The 26,206-nt window shown below is 40.0% G+C and overlaps 1 protein-coding gene across 6 annotated transcripts in view; it reads left to right on the forward strand.

Annotated features, from left to right (window-relative positions):
* Window positions 1-25,779, forward strand: part of FBXW11 (F-box and WD repeat domain containing 11) — a 76,353-nt gene extending 50,574 nt beyond the window's left edge. For all 6 annotated transcript variants that reach the window (XM_064458894.1, XM_064458898.1, XM_064458895.1 and 3 more), the window contains 9 exons: window positions 662-752; window positions 12,824-12,961; window positions 13,565-13,683; window positions 14,683-14,932; window positions 16,074-16,192; window positions 16,831-16,941; window positions 17,950-18,028; window positions 19,536-19,724; window positions 23,289-25,779. In XM_064458894.1, coding sequence (XP_064314964.1) covers window positions 662-752; window positions 12,824-12,961; window positions 13,565-13,683; window positions 14,683-14,932; window positions 16,074-16,192; window positions 16,831-16,941; window positions 17,950-18,028; window positions 19,536-19,697 — 1,069 coding nt within the window. In that variant the 3' untranslated portion in view covers window positions 19,698-19,724; window positions 23,289-25,779. The remainder of the gene's footprint in view (window positions 1-661; window positions 753-12,823; window positions 12,962-13,564; window positions 13,684-14,682; window positions 14,933-16,073; window positions 16,193-16,830; window positions 16,942-17,949; window positions 18,029-19,535; window positions 19,725-23,288) is intronic.
* The last annotated feature ends 427 nt before the right edge of the window (window positions 25,780-26,206 follow it).

The following is a 26,206-nucleotide window of genomic DNA, read 5'->3' on the forward strand; positions in this document are numbered from 1 at the left end:
GTTTCTACTTTGGCTTTGTCTCCTGTCCTTTTTGTGCACCAGTGTCTTTTCAACACTTGCTTTCTTGCGGTAAGTCTGTCTGCAAATCTGTAGTTTCTATTTTGCAGGGAGAACTGACATGTAGAATCAGCTCACAAAAAGAAGCAACAACATGTTTTGCAGGGCTTCTTGAGTGAAGTATTTCCAATTAAACTTTTTTTTTCTTAAAATGTAAAATAGCTGATTGGGCTACAGAAGCCCCTCTCAGAGAAACCATTTATATCTCTGGCAATGGAGGTTTTCTATCCTTACGAGTATCTGAAGACACAGGTTGTTCTGCTTTAGAAACCTGCTTTTCTGTGCTCTCTAGTGGTGTGCCTAAGAAAATGCAAGGCATATTGTAAAGAGCAAGAGGACAACACCCTGCTGGTTAAAAGTCTTATGAAGCAGTGCACCCTAATCTGGAAAACCATAAGGACAACACCTGTTATCTGTTTAGTCTTGGGCATTTTAAATACAGCTGTCAAATTGTAAAGTCACAAGGATTGGAACGGCAATATGAAAATTTCTTACAAGTATTCTGTGAGAATATGTCAAGGTTTTGTTCTGTGCAGATTTTTAATTCCTTTAAAGTTTGGATTCTTTGTGGTAAATTGAAAAATATGTTTCTGGTTCTTTCTAGGGATCAGTACCTGTTTAAAAACAGACCAACAGATGGCCCCCCCAATTCATTTTACAGGTCCTTATACCCAAAGATAATACAGGATATAGAGGTATGTTTTCTGATATATAATATCTGGAGGAGAAATAATGTTGCATATTGTTAGTGTTTCAAAGATGGTGCATATTGGAGCAATGAAGCATATCATGTGTCTGTATCTTTACTACTTTGTGAGCTCTGGCTCTTCAGACAATGTAAAACATACCCTCAGCAACTTACTGCCGCAGTACGTGCATTAATGTGTTACTCTCTGTTCGCACCATCTTTTTTGTGTTTAAAGATTTTTGGAATTCTTCTGGGACTATGGATTTCAATAAAGTAGTTGTTTTAGGAAACTTACTACTCCAGGACAATTCCATGTACTGCTGAATGTTCTAGTACGTTGGTGATGCTCACTTAAGTGATCTGAGGGTTAACACCTGAAACACCAATTATTTAAAACACTACTGATTTAGTAACTTATTACTCCTAAAGCAGTTCCTGTTGCAAACACATCTTTCTTCAGGGTATGGATTCTTTTTCCCCTTGAGTGGTTTGATAAGAACAAGCAGTCCTGCAATGATAAACACAGTAGGGCTATTGGTGGTAAAAAGACTGTAGAAATTACTACTTTGATATAAAATTTTGCTTATCTTGTTTGAGTTACAAATTGGGCTTGCTCACTTCAAAATGTTTCCAATAAATCAGGATCATCTTGGTGTTCTGCCTACCAGCAGACAATCTGTCTTGCTCAGTTTGCTGTGTACCCACCACAAAACTCTTAAGTTATACCACAGACTGTACTGGATTTATTTCAGCCATGTGATGGATGTGAAATTATTTTCTGAAATTCATTAGTGGGGAAACACATGTTTTGATGTTTAAGACAGATGTGAACTAATGGAATCATTCTGCTGTGGCAAATGTGAGTTTATGTTGCTTGGCAGTCAGTAAACAAAATTACTCAAAACTCTTACCGTATCTGTAAAATGTATCTGCTCGAAAACATAATCAAATTTTCAAATATTTGTTTATAATGCTTGCTATGCAATTTATAAACACTTAAAGATAAAGAATTAAGCATGAAATGCAGCCTAGTCAAAATAAGATCAGACTTGATATTTACTTGTGAGTTGAATGATACCTATTTTATTTGGAGGGAGATGTCTACTCTCCGTAAGGAATGACAGAGTGATATTGCAATCATTGCAAGCCCGTGAGATTAAGGAGAACTCTTAATGTGATGGTTTTTTTCCTTCCTGCAAAAATCAGGCACTGTTCAGTAACAAAAATTGTCAGGAAGCAGTGTGAAAAGATGACCTTTGAGATGATGCAGAACAGTGAAGGTGGTATTATATAGCATTATTATGACCCAAATTTTTAGTTATTTTTCTGAAATTCATTTGTTTAGGTGTTAAGTGGAACATTAGTATAGGAATTACTATTAGAAATAGGAGTGTTCCTTAGAGATGTTCTGAGGCTATTCAGCCTTTGGCCTGTCACAATCTGCTATTTAATACTTTCATTCTTTAGTTGCTGTAGACGTGCTAGTACAATGCACAGAAATGAAGCTCCTGAATTGGACAGTTTTTGCTAGCATAAAATAAGCAGGAAAAAACCCAAAACCCTCAGGCGTTGCTTGTTACTAATACATTAAATATTAAATTTTTCTGTCTCTAAATATCTTGGAGCAGGAAATGAGTATGCCACTAAAAATATAGTAATGAACATGTTACATATATTTACTGTCATCTTGATTAAATTTAGTTTTTCAAGAAACCCTCAAATTAGGAGAAAAATTTGCACTGCACTGCCTGAAAAATAAGGACTTATATATTCAGTATGTACAGAAAATGCATCACTGTTTAGAAGTCAAGGAACACAGTTTTATAATATTCTTTTGAACCCTAACTTCCTTTCAGAGTTTCAACTAATAAATTTTTATTTTTCATTGTGTAATGCTCAGGTGGATGATGTGATAAATGTAGAATATGCAGAGTAAGGGGTTATCTCGTGTCAAGCTTTGAGATGGAGCTGGAACGGTAGAATGTGCTATATGCCACTAGTACTTAAAAATAGTAACGTGAGTAATGAGCGTGGGAAAAGAGTTGTCATTTCTGCGGTGTATGAGGAGTAAACTGTAAGCTGTTGCCATAGTTTCTGCTCATGTTCCAAACTGGCTGGTGATACAGCTACTTTTAGATATGATTTCCGTAGTTTCTATCTAATGCTTATATAATTAATGATGTTAGATATTACTGGGGTATGTGGGAAACTCCTGTGTGTTTCAGACTCGGAGGGAGGCAAGTATAGAGAAGCAGAATCAGGGCTGTTCAGGGAAAATATCCTGTAGTTCTGTACATCCTATTCCATGTTTGTGTCTTTAAACCTATGAAAAAGCTTTGGTCGTTAGTGGTTGTCAATCACTTGGGGTAGAATTTAAGGTATTAAACCTAACCTCAGTGCTGTCCATGGCCTGTGAATACTGTGGTAGAGCAGTAAAGCTGAAAGGAGGCAGGACCTGTCTGCTGTGGGCTCTCGCCTATGAGCTTCACTTTAGCAAAAGAAAGTGTAAGCCTCCGTTTGCCCAGATTCAGGAAACAAATATGTCTTTGTCTGGTCTTCTAGAGTGGTGAAGTCTCTCTTTGAAAACTAATGGCTACTTCCAGAATCATCACTTCTCAGTTTATACAGCCAGCGCATTTCTCACTCCTGGTTCTTCGAAATTGCTGAACTGGAGAGGGAAGGCAGAAGGATGGGGGTATTGTGCCACAACAGATTTTTCCCTGTTTACATATTTCCTTCGAGCCTTCTGAAATATTGCTGTTTTCCAGGTTTCCAACCTGGAGTGGGGTTAGTGTTTCTGCTAATAGTCAAGGGTCCAATAATTCTTCCACTTCCAAAAGTCTAGTATAATTTTTCTAATAAATCGCCCTTTGCAGCACTTTTCACAAATTGCTTCCCTAAAGGACTGTCGAAAGAAGCTTTTAACACTGTTTAAAAATGTGGATGGTGAGTAACAGTAACAACAAAACTGAGCTACAAGATGAGGAGCACTTCTTAACTTTTTCCTCCACTTATTCTGTTTTTAAGCCTAAAGTCGTGCTTTCCCCCAGTTTCGTACTTATTCCGTTCCTTCATTTTTTTCAAAGCAATGTGCAGAAGCTCTTAAATAAGACTTTCATTTTAGCTGTGATGAAGAATTTTGTATCTCTGAATACCAAAATGTTTTTTCTTCAAATATTTTCCTGGACCTTTAATAAGATCTTCCTATTTCTGTCAGAGGGTCAGAGTTTAGGGAGCTAGCAATGAGCCAAAGGCTACCATATTAGCATTTATAAAATTATATAAGTATTTTTATAAAACAACTATCTTGTCCAAAGGACTTGAATTCTTAATACAGGAAAGTGTAACACAAAAATCTTTTCATTCAGTATTTTACCCATGGAGCACAAAGATTAACCAAATTCTGCTAGACTGTTTCTAATGGTAAGAGATATTAATTTACTGCAGCTGGTACTAAACTGGGTTGTGGGTTGAGATAAGCTCAAAGGAGAATGCGCTCTTTCCTTTGGATGGGCTGACAGAATTTGAAAAGTAATCCAAAACCTGAATTAACAATTGGAAGGAAAAATGAAGAATGCTAAACAGCAAATTTGAATTCTTTCCCTTGGGCTCTATTTGCATTTTGAGTCAAAAGTCCATGCAACCACAAAGTGCTGTTAGCTGCAAGGTAATACAGGCAATGATTTGGCAAAGTGAGGTTCCCTTGCTGCTCTGAAAATTTATTAGTGCCAATACATGTTTATTTCATGCCAAACACATTTTAGGAACATAGTGTCACTTCTGAAATCATTGGATTTGAACATAAGAGGACACTTAGAGATCTGAAGTCAAATTCTTGGAAAGAGGTAGTTACTCTCCACCTCCACTGTGAAGCCAAATATTTAATCAGGTTTCATTTCACAAGAGGTGGTCCCGTAATTTTAAATGTCTCCAAGTCAGATGTTGAATTGCCAAGCTTCTTTAGGAGCTTTTTTTAAAAGGGAAAACCTGATTTGGGGCTTATCCTAGAAAACTGAAGCTGGGTTTGCAAGACCTTGTTTATGGAGATGATCTGATTGGTGCGGCGGGGTATCCTCTGCCCAGGTGCAGTCCTGAAGTGTTGTGGGCAAGGTCAGCTCTTTAAATGGGACTGTGTTAATCGGTACATTGCCAGGATGGGAAGTTTTAATACTGCTGATTCCAGAACCCCGAGTCCCTGGGTTTTTTCCATATTATTTGTGAAGCTTGGCCAACTATTCTGTTTTCCCCCTCAGGATTAGCACAAGTATCTATTTCTTGTGATGAGTTGAGAAGACCTATTTCATAAATGTTCCCTTTATCTATAGGCATATGGAAAGTGCCCATATCTTGTTTCCATGGAGACTTAGGACCACCTAATTAAAATGAGAATGATACGTGATTTTGCTGAAGACTTCAGGAGAATATGGCACAAGGCCGTCAGATAAACACCATGTGTTCTTCTGAATTTTGAGAAAGTTCAGATTTTAGGACTAAAACTGAAATGTTAAAGCCTTGGGAAAATTTGAAAAGGGGAAGAAGTCAGCTCTCACCCCGAGTCACTGCCAGCATTGGGAGAACTTTGTTTATAAAAGTTGCATTGTATAATTTTTGAAGGAGTGGTTTTGTTTAGTACTGTTCTAATTATGATGCTGGAGAAATTTTATGTGCGTGTGTGTGAAGAATCTGGTCAGCATTATATGCCTACAAAATTTTTCAGCCAGTCTTTGAAATCTCTACTCAACAGACACTTACCAAAAGACATTTCTTAAAAATGAAACTGGCCAAGGAAAGGAGAGGCTTTTGAGCAGCAGGGACAAAGTTTTTGTGTGCGCAAGGCACGGGTTTCGGCCCTCGTGTCTGAAGAGGACAGAAGACTCCTGTCAGATGCCCCTAGCACAGGATGGATCCCTTGGCTTTTTTGTTTACTTTGCTCACGTCACACCTACTTTTTTTCCACAAACAGGCATAAAAGGCTGCTGGTTTTCTCCTGCAGCTTTGAGAAGGGGGATTAATTGTTCCTATTTGAGTACTTTGCCCTGATAGGGCCTGATAAATACCTGTGTAAACTTTTTATGGTGTCATGCATAAATTATTGTCTGCAATGGAACTTAAAGGGTGCAATAATTTAGTTTTTCAGCAGCATTGTTCTTTGTCAGGTGTTGTGTATAGTCCAGGTGCGTGTATCATTGAAGTGCCTCAGAGGACCTCTCTCCATTCTCATTGCTGTTGGCTTTTGTTTTTAAGATTTCCTCTCCAGATAGCAGTACTTCTGTATCACTGTGGTCTAAGCAGGAGTCCACTTAAAGTTAGTGTATTTTGATGTTCCATCCGTAACATGAAAGCTTGATGTATTCCTGTCTGAGTGTGTTAGACCTAGTTGATTGAAGTTGGCAGAAATGGGGATCCTTTAAGAGACAACCATTGAGATCCATCCATGGGTGTTACTGTGATCACTGCAGCTGCAGAGATGAAAAAGGTTTTCTTCATCAGATGCTGTCCTTGGATCTCTTTTGGGATCTCATGCTTTGTAGCTGTGTTTGCAGAGGTGCTCGATAGAGAAGACAGACCTTTCAGGGAAGAGGGACTGCTTTGTTCAGCTGCATCCTCCTGTTGCAGATTCTCCTGAGCAGGAGTTGAGATGATTCTTTACTCCCGCCCTGTGGAAACAGAACAACTGTACCTGTCAGATCAAAGATCTAGCATGGCATCCAGTAACCAATGCACTGGGCAAAGCACGGGGATATGATGCAGCTACGCTTCATTTACGTGGGAGTGATCAGAGTATCTTATTTCCTGCCTCATTTTCTGTCTCCCTCAACAAATCAGTCACTACCACCATCCCGGGCAGTAAGATAGTCCTAATGCTGAATTACTGTTCTTTAGGTCTGAAACTTCAGTATCTGATTTGCTTATGCTCTCTGGTGTATACACCATTTTGACACTTAGAGAACATGCTGTCTTCTCTTCATGCTTTATAAAATGGTAAGTATTATGCTGTCAGCTTCCTCCCAAAGTGGTTTCCTATATTCCTTGTATGTCAGTGGTCTTCACTGCAGTTTCTGCAAGTCTTCTGCTCTTCCTCTGTAAGACATTAGGATACTCCACTGTCCAGATTTATCTTGCTCAGCATTGTAAGGTTGATCTGTTCTTTTTAAATGTGGCTTTAAAAAGGGTTCAGCAAAGCTGCAGCAAGACTCAGGAGTGGTTTTGCTTGGTGGACCTTTGAGCAGCTGCATATGTATTGTATCAGTTGCATACAGAAGGAGACAATGTTTCATCAATTTATATTGTCCACATTTGGATCTTATCTAAGCAGCTGTAAAAATTAAGAACTTAATTTTTAGGTCTCAAATTCTGCAAAAAAAAAAAAATCACAATTGAATTGTAACACTTGATAGGAAAAGCTTCCCATTCCTGTTTCTCTAGAGTTGTTTAGATTTTTGTACTTCACTGTTTACGGCTTTTCTTCTGGTCTTAGAGTTCATACTAAAAGTGATGTTTTACCCCAAACTGATCTGAAGGCCTGTGTAGTGTTCAGATGTGGAGTGGTTCTCAGTAGTACACTCCTAGCTTTTTGGTCTTGCTTAAATTTCAGACTGTTCTTCAAAACATAGCCTGAGTATCCTGTGATTTTAATAAATCAAGCCAGAAGCCCACTTTCAGTTATTGGGGTTCCCCCCCTTGCTTTTGTTTTTGTGAAAGTGGGCCTTTTTTATTTTATTAAATAAAAACACACTGAACTTTAAATGCATACATATGTGTAAAAATCAGCATACATTATGTGTTAGTGGGGTATAGTGAATCTGCATTTCTCTCTTTGTTAGTCTTGCTTCTGTGATCCTTCACAAAGGTGGCTTTTATTCTTACTTTACTCTCTGTTTGCAGGAAATGAGGTGAATACCAAAAACCAGCTGATTGCTGTTTTAAATTAATCTTTGCTTAGGTTTACTTCCTTGCATTTGTTTACTATCTTGCTGTTTACTACCTCTTCCCGTGTTACATGGCAAGAATTTCTTCCATATAACTTTTAGTGTTCTTCTGGACTTTCACTTATCTTTAATTGTGAATAATCTAAAGTATGAAGACTTCTTAGTAGTGGAAACATTATTTTGAGCAGTAGTGCCTATATTTTCAGATCTGCACTGTACAAATTTTAACTTAAACACTAAACAGGTCTTATATGAGGGACACGCTGTCATGCAGCTCCCAGTTGTATAGCTGCTGCATTCTACATTTCAAAGCATTTTGAGAGTAAAATCCAAATCTTGTCACCCTTCTGAGCCCTGTAATGTAGCATGAATCCTGTTGGTTCAGGTTTTTCATGGAATATGGTAAGAGAATTAATAGGGGAAGGCAATATATGTAATGGTAAAAGTAAGATAGTAAATGGCAAGATGCAGTGGTGGATGGTTTGCAGCACTTGGTGTTCTCTCTTCTGACAGCAGTGCCAATGTATGTTCAAGATGTTGGTATGGACATCTGTATACCCTGCTGCTTTATTCCAAAGACATGTTTACTGGCTCAGGGGACAATATGCTCAAGCGTTAGAGAATGTGTAATTAGGTAAACTGGCCTTCTGCCAAAACTCTTCAGCTACTCCGTTGAGATGTAAGCTCTGTAGAGCTTGCTGACCACATAATTTTCTTGCTCATCGCTTCCATTATGCAGCTGGTCTGAGGAGGAGGTGTTTTATGAAGGGGATATTGGATGCACTGCAAGTACTTTTTCTGCCATACTGCTTTGGCACAGGGATTTCGTTGCTCTTCATGTACAGCACCTGTCCCAGTGCTGATCCAGTTCCTGTGGTCTTTAAGTTTGTAGCTGGCTTTGCTGCTACATGCCTACCACCAGCACTTAGCTCCTTAACAGTGGTTTTTAGAAGTGATGACACAAGAAAGGTGGTGGCGCTTTTTACTTGCAGGGTTTTTATCCCTCTGCGGGCTGTTTTGGAAGGAGGCTTTGCTGCTGGCACATTTTGTCATCTGTTGCTGTGAGGCAGTCATCCCTGTGTGGTCAGAAATCTTGCGGTTTATGCTGTTGTGGTAATGACAGGAGAGCTAGCTCTCTGTGGATTATTCTTGAGGACCAGTTCAAGTCTTTTAGGTAATAAGATCACATAGCCTTTCTTCTTCAGGCTGATACAGAGACTAAAAAAAGCTCTTTGGCCTTCACTAACAGCAGCTTGGAGACCCAGCAGTGAATTCCAGGCTCAAGCTAGGGTCTAGGGAATCAGTATCCTTCAGGAGCTTGATGCTTCCCCCCAGCGGTTGTAGCATCTTCAAAGAGTCTGAGAGAGGAAAGACCCCAAAGATGCAGGGAGCCTGGTGCCATGGCCAAGCTGTCATTTTGTCTTTGCTTATCAAACCCTCTTTACTTCATAATGGATTAAATATTAAGCCCTCTCCACCTCAGTGACATAACGTCATTTGCTTTTGCCTTTCCTCTGCCAGAAGGAGGATTTTCCTTCTTCTCTTAGAAGAAAGCATTTGAAGAACAGTGGTTTGGATTTTACCTGCCCCTGGTGTAAATGCCTAATGCTTTAGGAGAAATCCCCATGTACATAAGAAATGGGTAGGTTCCTTTTTCTTTTTTCTGCCCCATTTGTCCTGCAAGAGAATTGTGCATTTGGAGGGAACAGAAACTCCTTGGTTTGTGGGATTAAGATAAACCCACTTACTCTGCAATAACATTCACAGGGATAAAAATGCAATTTTTAGCCAAGCGACTGAACACAGCGTACATTATCAATGGGGGAAAAAAAAAACCCTGTTCCTAGCAGATTATCCTTAACACTTCCAGTGTATAGTAAATGTTCCAGCTATCATTCCAGATGAATTGTCTCTTTTTTAACTGCAGCTTTGTACCAGTGAACATATTCTGGCATGGTCAAGGCTTGGCTATACCTCTGCATCTTGGGCTATTTTCTATCTGTACTTTTCTCTCTAAATGCCTTTTTTTATCCATTTATGCATTTCTTCAGCTGCCAAATGGCTCCCCTGCTGTGGCAGATGCTTTGGCTTCATGCTTGGTCTTTATCCCTTGTATGTCCAGATTTTGTTGGCTATACAGCATTTGTCAGCTACTTGCTGCTATTGCTCTAGTGAGTTTTCGGAGAAGTGTGAGAAAATTTTTTTCTATGTGTGAGATCTAAGGAGATGGTGTTCTGCAACATCTTGCTTTTAATTGTGAAAACCAAGTTTAGAGGCAGTTATCTTGGAGACTGAGGGGGATCTGTAGAAAATACAGTAGTGGGTGTTGCATGTGTTAGTATTAGGTCTGGTACCATAAATATGCAAATAAACCACGGGTCTCTTCAGCATTGACTCCCTGATGCTTGTAACAGTCCATAAAACACAGCAATGTCTCCCTCACCCCTTGTACACACATGCCTACCTACTCCGTGTATACACAGTTTAGTAAGATATCTCCTGGAAGGTGGTTGGAGATGAAGACTTTTACTAACTGCACTATCCAGTAACAACCAGAAATTTCCTATAGCTAGGAGCTTTAATGTGGTTGCCAGTATTGTATTAAACATGTTCTTTTTCAGAGGGTTCTCCAGGTTGCCCACCCACTCAGCTGTATTTAGTCATCTAAAATAATGTTATTTCTCTATACGTACACATCTGTTTTCACTCTATTGCCAATTGAAATGCTGCTGCATATTCTCTGTGTATTGTGGCTACTTTCCCAGCTTATTGAAAATTTACGCAGTGTAAGGGGATTTTACAAGTTCTCGAAAAACATGAAGTATTTTCCCACAGTAGCCACACCATATCATGTCTAAATGAAATGACATCTATTCACAGAATTAAAATGTGCACCTGCATATGACTGACTTATCATGCTTTCACAGAGATACAAAAAATTCTTTAGTTTCTTTTATTTGAAGCAAACATTTTCTTATGGGGAGCTTATTAAGCAGCTTCCGATAGTGAACTTCTAAGAATTAAGCCAGCTAGTGTCCTGAATGTCTGGTGAGAGTATGCTTTTACTGACTGCTGTTTTGTTTAGGAAACTGTTATAAGCAAAACTTCTGATTTGTGGTGTTCTGTAGCTATTGGTAATCACTGTCACAGGAAGCTGAAGAGTGAAAGTCCTCAAATAGAGTTTGAGCACTCGGCAGCTAGAGTAATCCGGTGTGTGTTATGTGCAGCTGCTTATTTCAGACCTTTCCAAGAGCATTGCTTTAGGGAAACTCTCCCTTAGACCTCATTCAACTCACTTAGAGTTGAATGTCTGAACATATGGTTTCTAAAACTATTTAAATTGGGTAACTGATCTGTCATGTTTTATCTCCTGTGTCTTCAGTGTTAGTACTGCATTTTTAAATACCTTGCCTTCAGATCTGTAATTATATTGGTTGATGCTATTAATGTCTAAAATCCTGTTTCTGAGGGTCACCTCTGTAGCAGCAAAGGAGATAAGGAGGTGCAGTTCTGCCCTCCTAGCACAGATGATAAATCTTGGGATAAAGCTTGAGAATTGCCTGTCGTTATTCCTCAAAACCTCCATCCTATGCTTTTAGCAAGTAGCATAATGAGCAGTGTGCTACCTTCGAGGCAGGAGTCCAAGGCTGAACCAGTGCAGTGTCACATTTGAACGTTTTAAGCCCAGTTCCCAGTCTGACAATCAGCAGTGCGCTAGCCGGCCAGAAAAGCAGATCCCTAACTGACAGATGACTTGCTATCTTAATTTCATTAACTTCCCCACCAAATTGGAAGAGAACGAGAGGGGATAAATAACTTGTCAGCATGCTCCTCTAGAAGCATCTCTTAGTGCTTGTGATTTAGACAAATTCCTGTGGCACATCAGGTTTGTGTTACATTATGACTCTGTGTAATTCTCTCCAGATTGCATAATGGGAGACAACTGCAGGAGCAAATGCCTGGAAAACAAAGTGGTAGGTTAGTTTTCCCCTGGAGCAGACGTGTTTTCCTAGAATCGGGACATCATAGTAGCACTGCACTCTTGTCTTTAGTAAGCGTTTCAGTTGTTCTCCGGTCTTGGAGGAGCTGTAGAGGTGCCTGCTATCGCCTTGAAAGTTAAGATTTGGTTATAAATACTTTTCCAGACAAAGTGACTGTCGATCAGCTACTCCCCAGGTTTCCTTGCAGTATTTGAGGGGATCCCAGGGAAATAGCTAAATAAATGGCCTGTTCTGGTGCCTATACTGAAAGACAGAAAGCATCCCAGCCTGTCTAGGTACTGCAGATGTTGGCCTGCAGTTCTGTGCGTGGATTCTCTTATGATTGTTACGAAGTTCCTATCCAAAATCCTGTATTTCTTTGAAACCAGTGTTGGTTGTCTTGCTAGTAGTAAAGCTGATTAAAACAGGGAAATCATCCTGGTTCTGCCATGAAATAGTTTGCAGCTTTTAAAGGCGTGTCAGGTCTCTTTCCTTAAAATATCTCTCAGAACGAAAATACTGAGAATTATGCTTCCACAGATTTTAAGGGGGGGAAAAAGTAAGTTTGGATTATTTGAAATCTTATTATCCCTGTTCAGTTTTATTTTTATCAGGCTTTAATGTGCTTAGAGGAGGCTTTCATATATCAAAATCCCTTTCTAAGATGCATAACAACAGTTAATAGGTGAAATGACTGGGTAGGGGAAGGAAAGGTCCAAGAACTCCCATAAACCTCCCTGTTGGACTCAACAGTTCTGTAATGTTAGTTACTCAGGTGAGGCTGAACGTGGCACCATATGAGCTCCTGGTTTAATCTTTGCTGCTTATGTCAGATGGTCCTGTAAATATGCGGGGAACTGAATTATTATGAAATGTGTATCTCTAATGGCTCCTTTCGAAATTCTCATTAAGGTCGGTTGACTGTAACTTTCACCACTAAACCCAGCATTTGTCATGACAGATTATAGAAGGCCTAATTCTAATTCATTGTGTTATGTGTATTTGGCGCAGGGGCTGGGGAGGGGAGAAAAGTTATATTTAAGTTTCACCTACTTCAAATTTAAGTGTGATGTATATGAAAGTGGAAAGATTGCTGTGTATATGTTGGAGTAGTCATGCTCAAGCATGCAGCGTTGTGCCTAACTCCTGATAGTTTCCTCTCTTGTTAGACTATAGAATCTAACTGGCGATGTGGGCGACATAATTTGCAAAGAATTCAGTGCCGCTCCGAAAACAGCAAAGGTGTCTACTGTTTACAGTATGATGATGAAAAGATTATCAGTGGCCTACGAGATAACTCCATTAAGGTAAACAGGTTTTTTTAGTCTTTTCCATAGAGGTAAACGGGTAATTCTGCCTTGGAAAGGTAGCTGGCTGCTTGTTGTTTCCGTGATGACTTTTCCTTTCTTCAGGAGACAATATTTATCTGTGCAGGGCTTATGAGGATGGAAATCTCTTCTGTAGCCATGCGAAGCTCTTGCCTGCACTTTGCTCTAGGAACTTTGAGGACTGCCAGCCAGGAGACTGATACTGCTGACTAAAAAGAAACGCTTGTGAAATCAGAGTTCACATAACATGAAGACTGCATTCACCACTGTCCTTAGTTGTATCTCTTGTCATTGCTAGTAATTTGCTTTCATGCTAATAGAGGTTGCTTTCACACTGATAATCTGTGGCATTCCCTTTTGCAAAACAGGCTTTTATCTTTTTGTGATTTTTGGTTATTTCACTGTTCTGTCAAAAATTTGCATCAAGGAGACTTTCTTAAGCTAAAAGGGAGGACATATGCCTACTGTTTGGACAGGCTGACTGCCCATGGAAGTTTTTTTCCCTTCCTTCTCTCTTGTGGCAATGTTCAAGTCCTGGATCAGTGTTCTTGATAAGCCATTTATACTTCTTATTTTTAACAGATCTGGGATAAAACAAGCTTGGAATGTTTGAAGGTATTAACAGGACATACTGGCTCAGTTCTTTGTCTGCAGTATGATGAAAGAGTCATTGTAACTGGATCTTCAGATTCTACAGTGAGGTGAGTGTTAACTTTTTGCACTGGGCATATTTACAATAATCTGCAAATACCAGAAAACATCCCTATGTGAATGTGACATATCACATTCAAGGTGTTCACACTTGGCAAAGAAACACATTTGATAAATGTTTTTCCAAATCTCAGTCTCATTTTTTTTAGTGTTAAGAATTTTGAAGGAACGTGACCTTTATGATTCAAGACATGTCCTGAGGTTGTAGAATGGCTGATAGCCAACCATACAATAATTTCCTCATTTAGGATTTGTTGTACTGCCTTCTGATATCTCTTAATTATGACTGTTAAGGGTACTTGGTATATATGGAGCACTTGTCAGACAGCAATTTTAATGTTACTGAGTTTAAATTCTTGTATGAATTCCATGGCCAGTAGATGTCCAGCAGAGATGCTCAGATACGGTTCAGTGGAAGGGCCTTGTCTCCTGGTGTCTTGCGTTGGTTTACCAGTGTCAATCTCTATAACACTTTTAAAAAATTAAGAATTGATCATAACACCCTCCAGGCAGTAGAAATTAAGTTGTGATTTTTCACTTCATGTAAGCTAGTAGGTAGCCCTGGAGGGTGTTACATCCCAGTTGTGACTGGTATGTGCTAAATCTGAATGGTGTAAAACTGAAAAAATCATATTGGGTAATATTTGCTTTGGTCTGTTTCATCAGTTTATACATCATATGGGTTTTAGTCATCCTCAAGAGTTACAGAATTGTGGTCACTGTTAAGCAGCCCTTTCTCTTAGCAGTGGGTCCCAGCTTAGGCATTTCCTGGCCTAATCGCTTGCTGCTGTTAATTGTTCCTTGTGAGTCTGAGATGTGAACAAGGATACTTTCCCAGGTGCTGTCCTCCTGCCTTCCCCAAGCCCTAAGAGGTGTTAAGCAACCAGAGCGCTTCCCATTAGAGGAAGTAGCAGACATGCACATATTTATACTTTATACCGTGCATAGACATCATCCTTCCTTTGGAATAAAATTCTTTTCTTCTGCAGAGTTTGGGATGTAAATACAGGTGAAGTTCTGAATACACTGATTCATCACAACGAGGCAGTGCTTCATTTGAGGTTCAGTAATGGCTTAATGGTAACATGCTCAAAGGACAGATCAATTGCTGTTTGGGATATGGCATCACCTACTGACATCACCCTGCGTCGTGTCTTAGTTGGCCATCGTGCTGCTGTTAATGTGGTAGACTTCGATGACAAGTATATTGTGTCAGCGTCAGGTGACAGGACCATTAAAGTAAGTTGGCAGAGCTCTAATCTAGGTCTGCATGCCTACCAAGCCAGAAAAGCTTCTGAGTATTATTCAACTCTGAATAGCCAAGTGGTTCTGTGCCTTTTTCTTTACCACTCGGTGCGCTGCTTCCTCTCGCTAGCTGTTAATGTCTTTATATGCATAGCTAGGCTAGTAACATTTTTGTGGCTTCTGTCATACAATTGCAAAAAAGTAAAGCCCATTTGCTGTTTGAACTCTGGTTTCAAGATCAGTTTGTTTGTTAAATGTGGCACTTCTTGTGACTTTTTCCAAGTGTTATTTTTTATTTCAACCGCAATCCTGTTCCAGACGTGAAATTTATCAGTAGTTGCCTTTCCTCACCATGCCTTCCCAGCAGCTCAGCCAGGCTCTGCCATGTTTGAAGAATTAAGAGGCTCTATTTGGAGGCTATTACATATGAGAAGATTTGAGTTACCCAGAGTGTATTAATATAACAAAGGCATTTCCACCCTTCCCTCTAGAACCAGAACTACCTTAGACTATGCCAAAAAGATCTTGGCAGTTTAATGTCCAAATATCTGCCAAAGATCCCACTGCACTCTGTTGGAAAATGAGCCACTGGGTACTCTACATTAGTTTCAATTACAGTTCATTAAAAATGGGCAAAGTTGATTGAATAATTCGTTAAGAAAGAGGCAACCATGAAACTTCTATAGGCCATGGTTTGGGCCTTCCCTTGCTAGTAGATTGCTAGCACTTTGGTAAAAAAATGTGGGGTGTTTGTGTATGGGATAACTTCCACTTTTAAAAATGGTTGCTAACTTAGCAAGATTCTGATGTAATCAAGTTTTTGAAATCATTTGGGGCAGTCTCCACCACTTGAAAATATTTTATATACACTCCTACCTAACTTTTCTCATTGACTTGATGTGTAATAGCAATGCCCGTGGCTCTTGTCACTGCTAGGTCCCCATAGCACCGTTAGTCCACTAATGCCAGGTACCCGCTCTTTGCCCATAAAAATATGATGTGAGTTTTCATTCCCACTGTCCAGCAAAGGTTAGCTTCAGACCTCTTCTGCTTATGAATTTGTAATGCCTTCCATTGAAATTCTAAAACCTTGTTTGGGCATAATTCTCAGAGGAGCGTTAATCCTGTTTCACAGGTCTGGAGTACAAGTACATGTGAGTTTGTTCGTACTCTAAATGGGCACAAGCGTGGCATTGCATGCCTCCAGTACAGGGATCGACTAGTTGTCAGTGGATCTTCAGACAATACCATTAGGTGGGTACCCACGAGCTGTGATCGGTATGTAGCAGTGTACACTTGCATGCATGAAAATAGGATTTCCCTGACCTTTGGTGCTGTCCTGCACTGCCGCGTGTGCAGAACATCCTTGGTACGTCTTGCTATTGGAGCAGATGATGTATGAATGAAACTTAACTCAGTGTGAGAGTAAACATATCACGTACCTGTGAAAAAGCGGGTCACTGAGGTTTATGTTAGAGATAGGCAAAACTTCTTATCTATTGCTGTGGTTTATCACCTTGTCTTCTGCTTGGAGGGATGAGAAAGATGTTGGCCACAGGTTTTCTTAATTAGTTTCTGAACCTCTAATCGTTGGTATATGCAGAATAGGAAAAAAGTGTATTAAAGTTTCGCAAGATAACTTCACATGTATCCCACCTTTACTTGTATGTAACTTTGAATGACTAAATTAATTTTTATATACTGCAGCTGCAACACAAACTTATCTATGAATTGCATGCAAGGAACAGCTCATGGTTCTCATGCCCTTTTAAGCAAATTATGTGATACCTCCCATAGAAAACCGTTTAGTAACATGCTTAAGTCACTGCACGTGAGGCTAAGGGACAGTGCTGAACCTGAAATACTCAGGCCTTTTCCTCTGTTCTCTTAAGGCTATGGGACATTGAATGTGGTGCCTGTTTAAGAGTATTGGAAGGCCATGAAGAACTGGTTCGATGCATCAGGTTCGACAATAAGAGGATTGTTAGTGGAGCCTATGATGGGTATGTTTTTGAAGGCCATTTAAAAAAAAATTGCCTTTTTAGCAAAGCATCTTCTGAAAGCCATTGAGCCTTGTGTTCTCTTGTGTAAGGGTTCTCTTCTGATTTGACTAATGGATCAATATTTACCTGAGTGGCTTCTGCTTGAGCATTTCAACACAGCCAGCTGCAGTTTTAAGTAGCCAATAATCTGCTTTTCTGGTGCTCCTTAGCATGCTCCTAAATTGTGTTATCACTCATAGAAAGTAAAGTTTTGTTTGGCTAAAGTGACGTTCCTTTGTTTCTTCCCTCAGGAATTGCTCCTTACCTGGTCCTGTGTGCTTACAGTAGTTTAGGCTTTCTATTTTTAGAAGACAGCAGCACTGAAAATGTTTGTGAACATAAATATATCCTGTGGGGCTCTTGGAAGTCTCTAGTGACCACTTCTGTTGGGTTGAGGGCAGGAGTCCCACTGTTAGTGCTTCTGACTTGCTCAGTGTTTTCATTGTGTAGTGGGTTCAGGACAGCTAACATCCACGTCTAATTTAATTTCTCCATTTCTTTTGCTGCCTGATTTGTACTTCAAGTGAACAGCAGAGTTACTGAAAACAGTTCTTGAACTGTGTCTCTAGACTTTTTGGGGGGGTTTTAGTGTCTCACTGGGGTTGGCAGTCCCAGCTTAATTCCCAGTGGTACTTTGCCCCTCACCAGTAGTGCGGTAAGCTTTCGAGATCTTCTGCAGTTCCAAAATGGCTTGTGCACACACAGTCAATTTGTCTTCCATATAACCAACCCGCTTGGTTCGTCACAAAGACATCAGCTGTGTTTGGTGCTAAAAACAAATATAAAACTATCTGAGTTTTACGAGATTTAGTGTTAGTATTTTAGTGAAGATAGATTCTAACATTTTCCTTGATCCTGATGAACTAGCTGTAGGGAAAATCTGGCATACTTCTCATTGCTTTAGATGTTTCTTTTATGCTTATACTTGAAACAATGCTTTCATAATGACCTTCTTGTTTTACATTATAGCAAAATTAAAGTTTGGGACTTGCAAGCTGCTCTTGACCCTCGTGCCCCAGCAAGTACATTATGCTTGCGTACGTTAGTGGTATGTAAAATTAATTCATTTAGACTTATCTGAAATATTTTATTTGTAATAAAATGCCTCTTACATTATAGTGGGATAGGGGAAAAACTCAGGATGTCCTGTAAAGCCTAGGCTGCTGCTTATTCTAAGAATAAAGAAAAAATTATATATTGTTATATCCTGAATGATTTGGTCTGAGCTTAAAAGAAAGATAAAGTTTTTCTAGTTTGAGATTCTTGGATACTCCTGAAAAAAAAAAAATCAGCATGACACTGTATCAAATAATTCTAGTTAATGGCGTGTTTCCCTAATACTGTTGTAGCTTCTTATTAAAATGAGGGGAGGAATCTCGTGAGCCTTTCCCAAAGCTTTCTCCTAACCGTTTAGTTTGGAAGGACGAGATGTGAAGAGGGAGGGGAGGTTGGCTTGAAAGGATTACCACAGGAACTCTGATCACTTCAGTGGACTATCATATTTAAGACTGCTGCTTCAGTTATATTTCTCTCTGTAGTGTGGGTTTTTGTTTATGACAGTAGACTTAATTAAAAATAAATTGGGGAAATTAAGTCATTGTTCTTTTGACTGAAATGTGCATGAAACTTTACTTCAGGAGTCAGTTTGACAAGCTAGTAGCGACCCAAAGTTGCTGTCTGTATGTGATGGTAACTGGCTTATTGTGCTTGGCCTTTCCAACACCTAAAGTGCTTACATGGCCAGATAAGTTTCTAGTTTTCTTTCTTTTCTGCATTGAGATGAGATTTAATTAACCTTTTATTCCATATGAATGCAGGGTATTTAGTTTTACTGAAAGTTGATTCTTTCCCTTCTGTGTGGGTATATGGTAGCTCAGATTATATCTTGGGGATCAGTCTGACAGCTCCTGTTAGTTCTGTAATGAAGGTAGTGTGCTCCTTTTAAATTTATTAAAAATGGGTAAGCAGGATGAAGAGGAGAACCTTTTCTGGGCCTCTTAGTGCCATTTTGAGATTTCTTGAAAGAGCTGACGGAGCACGTACTCGTCCACGTCTCTTATGGCAGCATTTGAACACTGTCTGTCTTGACCAGTAAAGGAGCCATAATGATCCTTTCAGCAGCGTCTTCTAGATGAAGCTGTGATGTGGTGTCCTAGGGCTGTACAAAAAAGGAGTTAGCAGCAGTGTTGAATGCAAATCTTGTGTAAGAGAGAGAAGGAGCCCTGGCAGACTGTCAGTGCCAGCCAATCTTCTAAATTGCTGCTGCTTGACTGATAGGTTGCTTTCGTCTTTAATCTCAGCCTCTATGGCTGGGCCCTCCAGGGGAGGCTCAGGGTTTACAAGCACTGGATTTGGAAGCCATGTATTTTGGAGAAAAAAAGTTACATACAAAATCAGCTTTTCTTAAACTTGAGTGTAATTATAAGTAAGAGTTTCTTAGTCAGCTTGCCAGAGTTTGAGTACACCATCCTGTGTCCAGATACATGTGTGAGTACAAATGAAATGAAATGTTATCGTCGTCTTGCCTTGCTAAGCTTATTTCGTATTGCTCACAGGAACATTCAGGACGTGTCTTTAGACTCCAGTTTGATGAATTTCAGATCATTAGTAGTTCCCATGATGATACAATTCTGATTTGGGATTTCTTAAATGTGCCACCCAGTGCCCAGAATGAGACCCGCTCTCCATCTAGAACGTACACTTACATCTCCAGATAACAGTCTGCACTTTACTGCCCTCCGAAGGTAGGTCTTCCTCTTTTTATTGGATGTATTATAGATATCTGAAATTATCACTCTGTCTGCAGCTTGGCTTAGTCAAAACAAGCTGGTGTTTTCCTTAAGAAAGTAAAACCTATTTATGCCACTTCTTTCACTGTTTAATGTTTGTACGGTCATGCTTCAGCTTATAAAACTTGTCATGTCATGTTACCGTATCCCCTCCTATAATCCCTCCCATTTGTAATTGGATACTTCAGGTATTTTATATTATTAAGCATTCACAACATTCTTGGAAATGGAGGAGACTTGGTGTATTGCACAAGTCTTCCAAATATCCTGTGAAATCAGCACCTGTTAAGAGTTCTTGATGCGTCTGCTCATGACTTGAATCTTTATAATGAACATTTACTAGAGATGTAATGCATCTTTAGTAAACTGAACGCAATTGGGCAAACGTTCATCAGAAATGAGCAGTTCTGAGGTAACCACAAATAGTATGGAAAGCTTTCAGAACTAAAAATTACATCGCGTTAGGCAGCACAACAGCTCAGAGCTGTCAGAAATGGTGCATGTGAAATTTTAGCTATTTTGTTTCCATTTTTCTGCAAGCCAGCTTCATACAGTTCTTGAAGCACGGTGGGTAAAAGCTCTGCTGTAGATCTGTTTGTTACAACAGTGGATTCTTTTCCTTATGTCATCTGTGTTGCTGCCAACAATTGCACTTCAAACTATAAATAGGTGTGAATGCTGGGATGTGGAAACACAGAAATTGCCTTACCAAAGCAGAGCAGTCACCCCTTTCTCCAGTGCTCCATCTCTGCCAGTGCTGAGACTGGATGCTTCCAAGGAAGTGGAGACACCACAGCAAGAGGAGTTAGGAGTAACATTGCCCCAACAGGAAGGATTTGTTTTATTTGAAGTAGGTGATTAGTGGTTTGCTTAAGATTTTCCCACAAAGTTTCCTGTCTTTTTGTAAGCATGGATTCTCATTATCTATCTGTATAGGTGTATCCCTGCTGTGGCCAGAAGTTCCTAAGTTCTTTCCGGTCCTTCCGTAGGATCTCTGCTTCTGGCTAGGAAATACCTTCCCTTGTGAAGACACACTTTGCTTCTTTGAGATGCTGATTCTTAAAAATGCGGCATGCTTATGGGTGAAAGAAGACTCAGGAAAGCGTTGGCTGCCTTTCCTACTTACTGAACTCCTACTCATTTTAAAAAAAAACCCAAGATAATGTCCTCTATGGATATGACACTTGGATCTGTTGGATCGTTACGTTTCACAGAGGGTCAAAGCAAAAAGCTGGCCATTGCTGGACTGAGTTCCCTGTCATTCTAAATCTGTAATTACTTAATATAACGATTAAGGAAGAAGTCTTGTGCTGTGATGGTGATGTGCAGAATCAGGAGTTAATGGAACTTTCCCTTAAAACCACATTTTAAGAACACTGCTGCAAGGGTAGTTTAGTAAAACTCATGGGCTTTCTTATCCTGCCTGCAGTAGGACAACAGAAATCCGAAAAGGCTAAACTGTTAAACTTAATGTTTATGTACAGGGTGGGGATGTAGCTAAAGACACAACTTTCTGGGAGGTAAATCCTGAAACTACCCAAAGAGCCAGTGCCTCCAGCACTGCTGTGACTTCCACTTCAAAATGATTTTGATTGATCCATAACGATGTACTTGTATCCTTGCTGGGGAAAGCTTGGTGCTGTCACTGATGGTAGCATCCTTAGGGACTTTGTCCTGCTCCTTTTAAGACAGAGATACTGCTGTTGGCTTCTGTGCCTCCTGGGTCCATACTTAGGTGAACTTCAGCTGTGGAAACTCCAAGGCTTGTTGAAGTTGAATGGTTTTCCCTCTCTAATGGAAAACTTTTCTCCTTTCTGAATAATTCTTTTTTTTTTCCCCTTCTTTTTCGTCTTGCCTTTTCATACATATAGAATAGGCTGCATGAGTAGATGACAATAGTTTTAGGAACAACCTCCATCTATCTTCCAGTTCATACATCAGTACTTTCTTCTGTTAACTTACAAGATAATTTGAGATTGACAATTTTTTGTTGTTGTTTTTGTTTAAAAAAAATACAGAAGCATATTTGGCAAGCTTCTTGTATCAGTTTTGATTCATGGAAAAGCTAGACGTAGCAGGCCTTAAGCACAAAAGAAATTAGGAGTTGAATAAAATTTATATCCATTCGCTTGACCAGCAATTTGCTGGTGTCTTACCTTCCTCACTTGCCACATGCAGCCCACAAGACCCTCTGTCATTGAGGTTTGTCAGTGAAGTATGCCTTTGGCAGTGTGTTCTTCCGTTCAAATTCTGCACACTTGACAGTTTTGCACAGCTTATGTCTGACTTGTCCCATGATGCGCAACTGAAACCACGCAGACCTCCATATCGTGGGAGTTGTTGGTGTTGGTACTGACAGTCCCTTAATAATTATTTCCTATATAGGAGATACTGTGATGTCACTTTTTGACAGGTTTGTCTGACTTCAGGATCAAAAAAATGTAAATCTACGTAGAATATGGTCAAACAGCTAATATTTCATTATGACATTTAATGAAATAGTTTTATATGCTTTCAAACATTATAGTTTTCTGAATTTTGAAGCAGCCCTGTACGCTTTTTTTACATGGCTTGCAATGTTATGCCTCTTCAAAGTGGATCATTTTTGACAGTCCTGGCAGTTGGCTGCGAGAGTTTTATTGCTTTCTGTTGAATTCCTGTTGTTTATTGTAACATGATAAAAATTGTTACCATATGATAGTCTAATATTCTTATATTAAGCACTAGGGCTTGGGCTGGGGGAAGGGTAGTCAAGGGGAAGCGCCTAAAGATGTTTTAACCTTTCATGGGAATTTCATATCAGAAGAGGGTAGTTCTCCATAGTCCATAAAAATGATTTTTGGGAAGTGGCAGGTAAAATCAAAGTTCAGATTTAATGACACTAAGAATTTGCCCTGGCTCCAAGCAAATAAGGGAGTCACGTGGCTGGAAAAGGTAACGGAAGTATAAAACTACTTGAGTATTTTGTCTGTTTTCTTAAACTCATGTATTAAAGCAACTGAACTGTGTATCCTGTGCAAAGCTTGCTCCTGCACAGTGTGGAGGAGAAAGGAACATTTTCTTGCAGTTGTATGTAGGTCACTGTTTCGGTAAATAGTGTTCAGCAAGACTAGCTGGTGGTTCACCTGTTGGTCCCCAAGAGGGTTGTGGATTCTCACTACATGTAAAAAAACTGCCAAGCTATAGGTGAGACCCAAGGGACTAGTGCCTTTGAGAATCTTGCTCTTCAACTGAATTCAGAGCACATGCCACAGCGAAGGCAATGTCCTCTGGAGGTGCATCTCTCCTTGAAGGCAAGACTTCTAGCACAGAGGGAAGTATTTAAGGGCGAGCAGCCCCTTAATGTATTTAATTGTTGCAGATGTGTCGCATAAGCCTTACTCCTTGCAGGTGTTTTGCCCTTTTAGTTTCAGCCTGGAGTGCAAAAGATGGTGTGGGCCTAATCTCCTCCAGATGTCTCCAGATGTTGCTTTTTGATTTGTATCTCTGTCAGTTCAGCTTGTCTTTCCTCTTTTGCAGGGTTTCACAGTCTTGAACTACTGGATTTTTGGCTACTACATGCCTGAAGATGTTGATTGACAGCTAAAGTCAGAATTGGTTCTATATGCTGTGTAGATGCAAAGCAGCACAATTCTATATCTAAATTTCTTAATCTTTCCTGCTCTCAGTGGTCGTCTTTGAATTTACTACAAATTCACTGACTTCAAGTAGACGAATTTCCGAAGCCTGTCGTTCCCTGCAATGAGAAATCCAAAGCTTCACATGTAAATTGTCCGTAGAAACTGAACTCCGATGGCTTGTTTTTCAGAAATAAATCAGCAGTCAAGAAAGGACTTGGCCTAATTTATATTGCTTTGCACTTTTGTCTGACTTTAAAGAAAAAACATTCTCCAACGAAATTTGGGTGCCAAACACATACCCAGAATGTACAGAGCTTTGCTTTCAAAGTCACCGTTGTCCTTTAGACTTAACCCTCATGACAGATTCAGAGCCTGGTTTTTTTTGATAGGATTGTACGCTGGACTCGGAAATATTTCTGAATTGCTCAGTAATATTTTTGGATTACAGTTTACTCGTTTCCGCACCAATAAATTCTTTTAAATTAAAGATTACCTGTAATTCAGGCTAGGTTATCTAAACTAGTTGTATAGCACTGTCTTTTCCTTTTAACTGTGCTCTGTACTACAGCCGTCCTACGCTTCGTAATGTTTGGTATACTAAAACCTTTCCATGTGTGCTTGCCTCATTTCAAATACTGTATAAGCATGTAGATATAATGTACATAACTGTAACCTCCGGGTGCTAGGAGTCAGGATTTCCTGACACTACACACTAATACAAAACGTGGTAGCGCTTGGCAGCAGGATGTTCTAGCTACTGGCACTGTAGGGGTTAATATGAGTTACCTGGACATTGTCTCTGCAAAAGGAGGTTTTCAGTATTCCTTAGGATTTTTTTTAATGGGAACTACATATTTTAAAATGTAATTTCTGAACTTTTTAAAAATTAAAAAATGTTTAATTTATGTTCTGTATCTTATATTTTTGTGCCGCAGTATTTACAGAAGTCTTTCTTTTAACACCAGTAGGTCCTCACAAATGCCTATTGATGTCCTTTAGCATTAGTTTGGCTGCTCAGTGGAGAAGGTGCCATGGGCCAAAGTGAAATTTATTTATGTTTGATTTGTAACACTTCCTTACGGCGGTGTGGAGTGGAGGTCCCTTCAAGTCAAAGCTCCGGTTACCGTGCTGTTTTTCTTTTCCACAGCTATCAGCTGTGACCATACTGCGATGTCCTGGTCATGGTTCCTCTTCGTTAGCATGCTTTTACTGGGAAGTCTCAGTTTTTTCTTCTTATGTTGTCATAGTCTCTCCTCTAATTTATGTGGTCATGTAAATGCTACAGCATTTTTCTTATGTCAGAATAAGACATGGATAAATGCAAACATTAATATTTTATCTGCATTAAGCGTGTGTGACCACGGCTGTCGGTGGCTTTTCTTTAATGCTTCTGTGGAGCTCAGCGTGAAATCTGCCTGTTTTCCAGGAGGAGATGCGTGCTAGCACAGAAATGCATTGTTATTCCTTTGATTGTTTGTATGTCGTGTGTTTTTTGTCCTCTGGCAGCACTTTCTTGGGTTTGCATTTTTCCCTTTTACAGTCAGAAAGGTTAGGGGACATCCGACTGCCGAGGGATCGCCCCGCGTTACCGGCGGAACGGCTGCAGTTCGACGCGCCGCTTCAGAGAAAGCGTGTGTCGAGGCGTTACCAGACTGTTACAGAAGTGCGACTTGAGGTTTTCTCCTCCTCACCCTTCGCATTGAGAGAGGTGTTGGGATCAGTGCTTAAGTTAAGCTCCCATTTACATGTTACTATAACAATATTTATTTCATCGACATGACCGAATGTGATGAAGTACAGGAGATTAAAAACACTCTCCTAAGCGTCCATAAGATCCCCCTTTGGTAAACTTGACAGTAGTTCGTGAAAGTGTCTTACTTTACCCTTCTCATCTAATAGCTTTAATATTAAACTGTTTAAAAAGGAAAACCTGTCGCGGCCCTGAAGAAAAAGGTATTTGTTTCTGAAGAACGGAGTCCTTTTTTTAAAATGCATGTGTAAGATTTAAATTCATGTTTTCCCTTGGGAGATACTGGTATTTGAACATGCGGTCTGAACTTCTTCGTGCTTTGTGTAACACAGCAGTGGACTTTTGTGATTGGCACCCAAGGAACTTGACTCCTGGGATTAATGGTAGTGATCCTGGCTGCACTCTGGACTTTGTTTTGCTAACCAGAATTGAGCAACTGTACATTACTGCTATATTAATGTTTCAAAGCACTGGGATAGTCTAATTCTAACTTGTAATTATGTTTGCCAATTATATGTTTGGAAAGTTGGTGTATGAACAGCTTCTTGAAACTGTTAAATTGTACAGATATTGTTCATGATCTAAAGCTTTGTACTGTGGAATGTGCTTAATAAAAAAAAAAAAAACCAAAACGTTTGAACTTAAGTTGTCAAATGAATGGATAAGCAACGTCACCCAACGAGACGTCGGTGTTCCGCATGAGTTAGTGCAAGCTCAGCGCGCAGTTACGCTGACCCAGAGCTCGTGTTGGTGAGAGTTCCCGTCTGGGAGGCGTTGGGCGCTGGTGCAGTGGTGCTAACCCCATGGGTGCCTTTCCCCGGCCCTTCCGCAGCGCCCAGCGTGAGGCACCTGGCTACTGGGCCAAAGCTTTTCGAGTCCAAACCGCGTCTGCAGTGGCCCCGCTGCGTGCTTTGGCCTGGGTGCGTGCAGTTCCGAGACAGGTTTTTACCCGTCCGTTGTTATAGTGCGCACTGTGGGAGGATGCGGTGAAAAACAGAGCTGAGCTTGTTCACCCATCCCAGAGGAACTTACCTCCTCTGCTTTGCCGCAGCACTTGTGTCACACGT

This window comes from Phalacrocorax carbo, chromosome 8 (genome assembly GCF_963921805.1).
Source record: "Phalacrocorax carbo chromosome 8, bPhaCar2.1, whole genome shotgun sequence".
Lineage (NCBI taxonomy): Eukaryota > Metazoa > Chordata > Aves > Suliformes > Phalacrocoracidae > Phalacrocorax > Phalacrocorax carbo.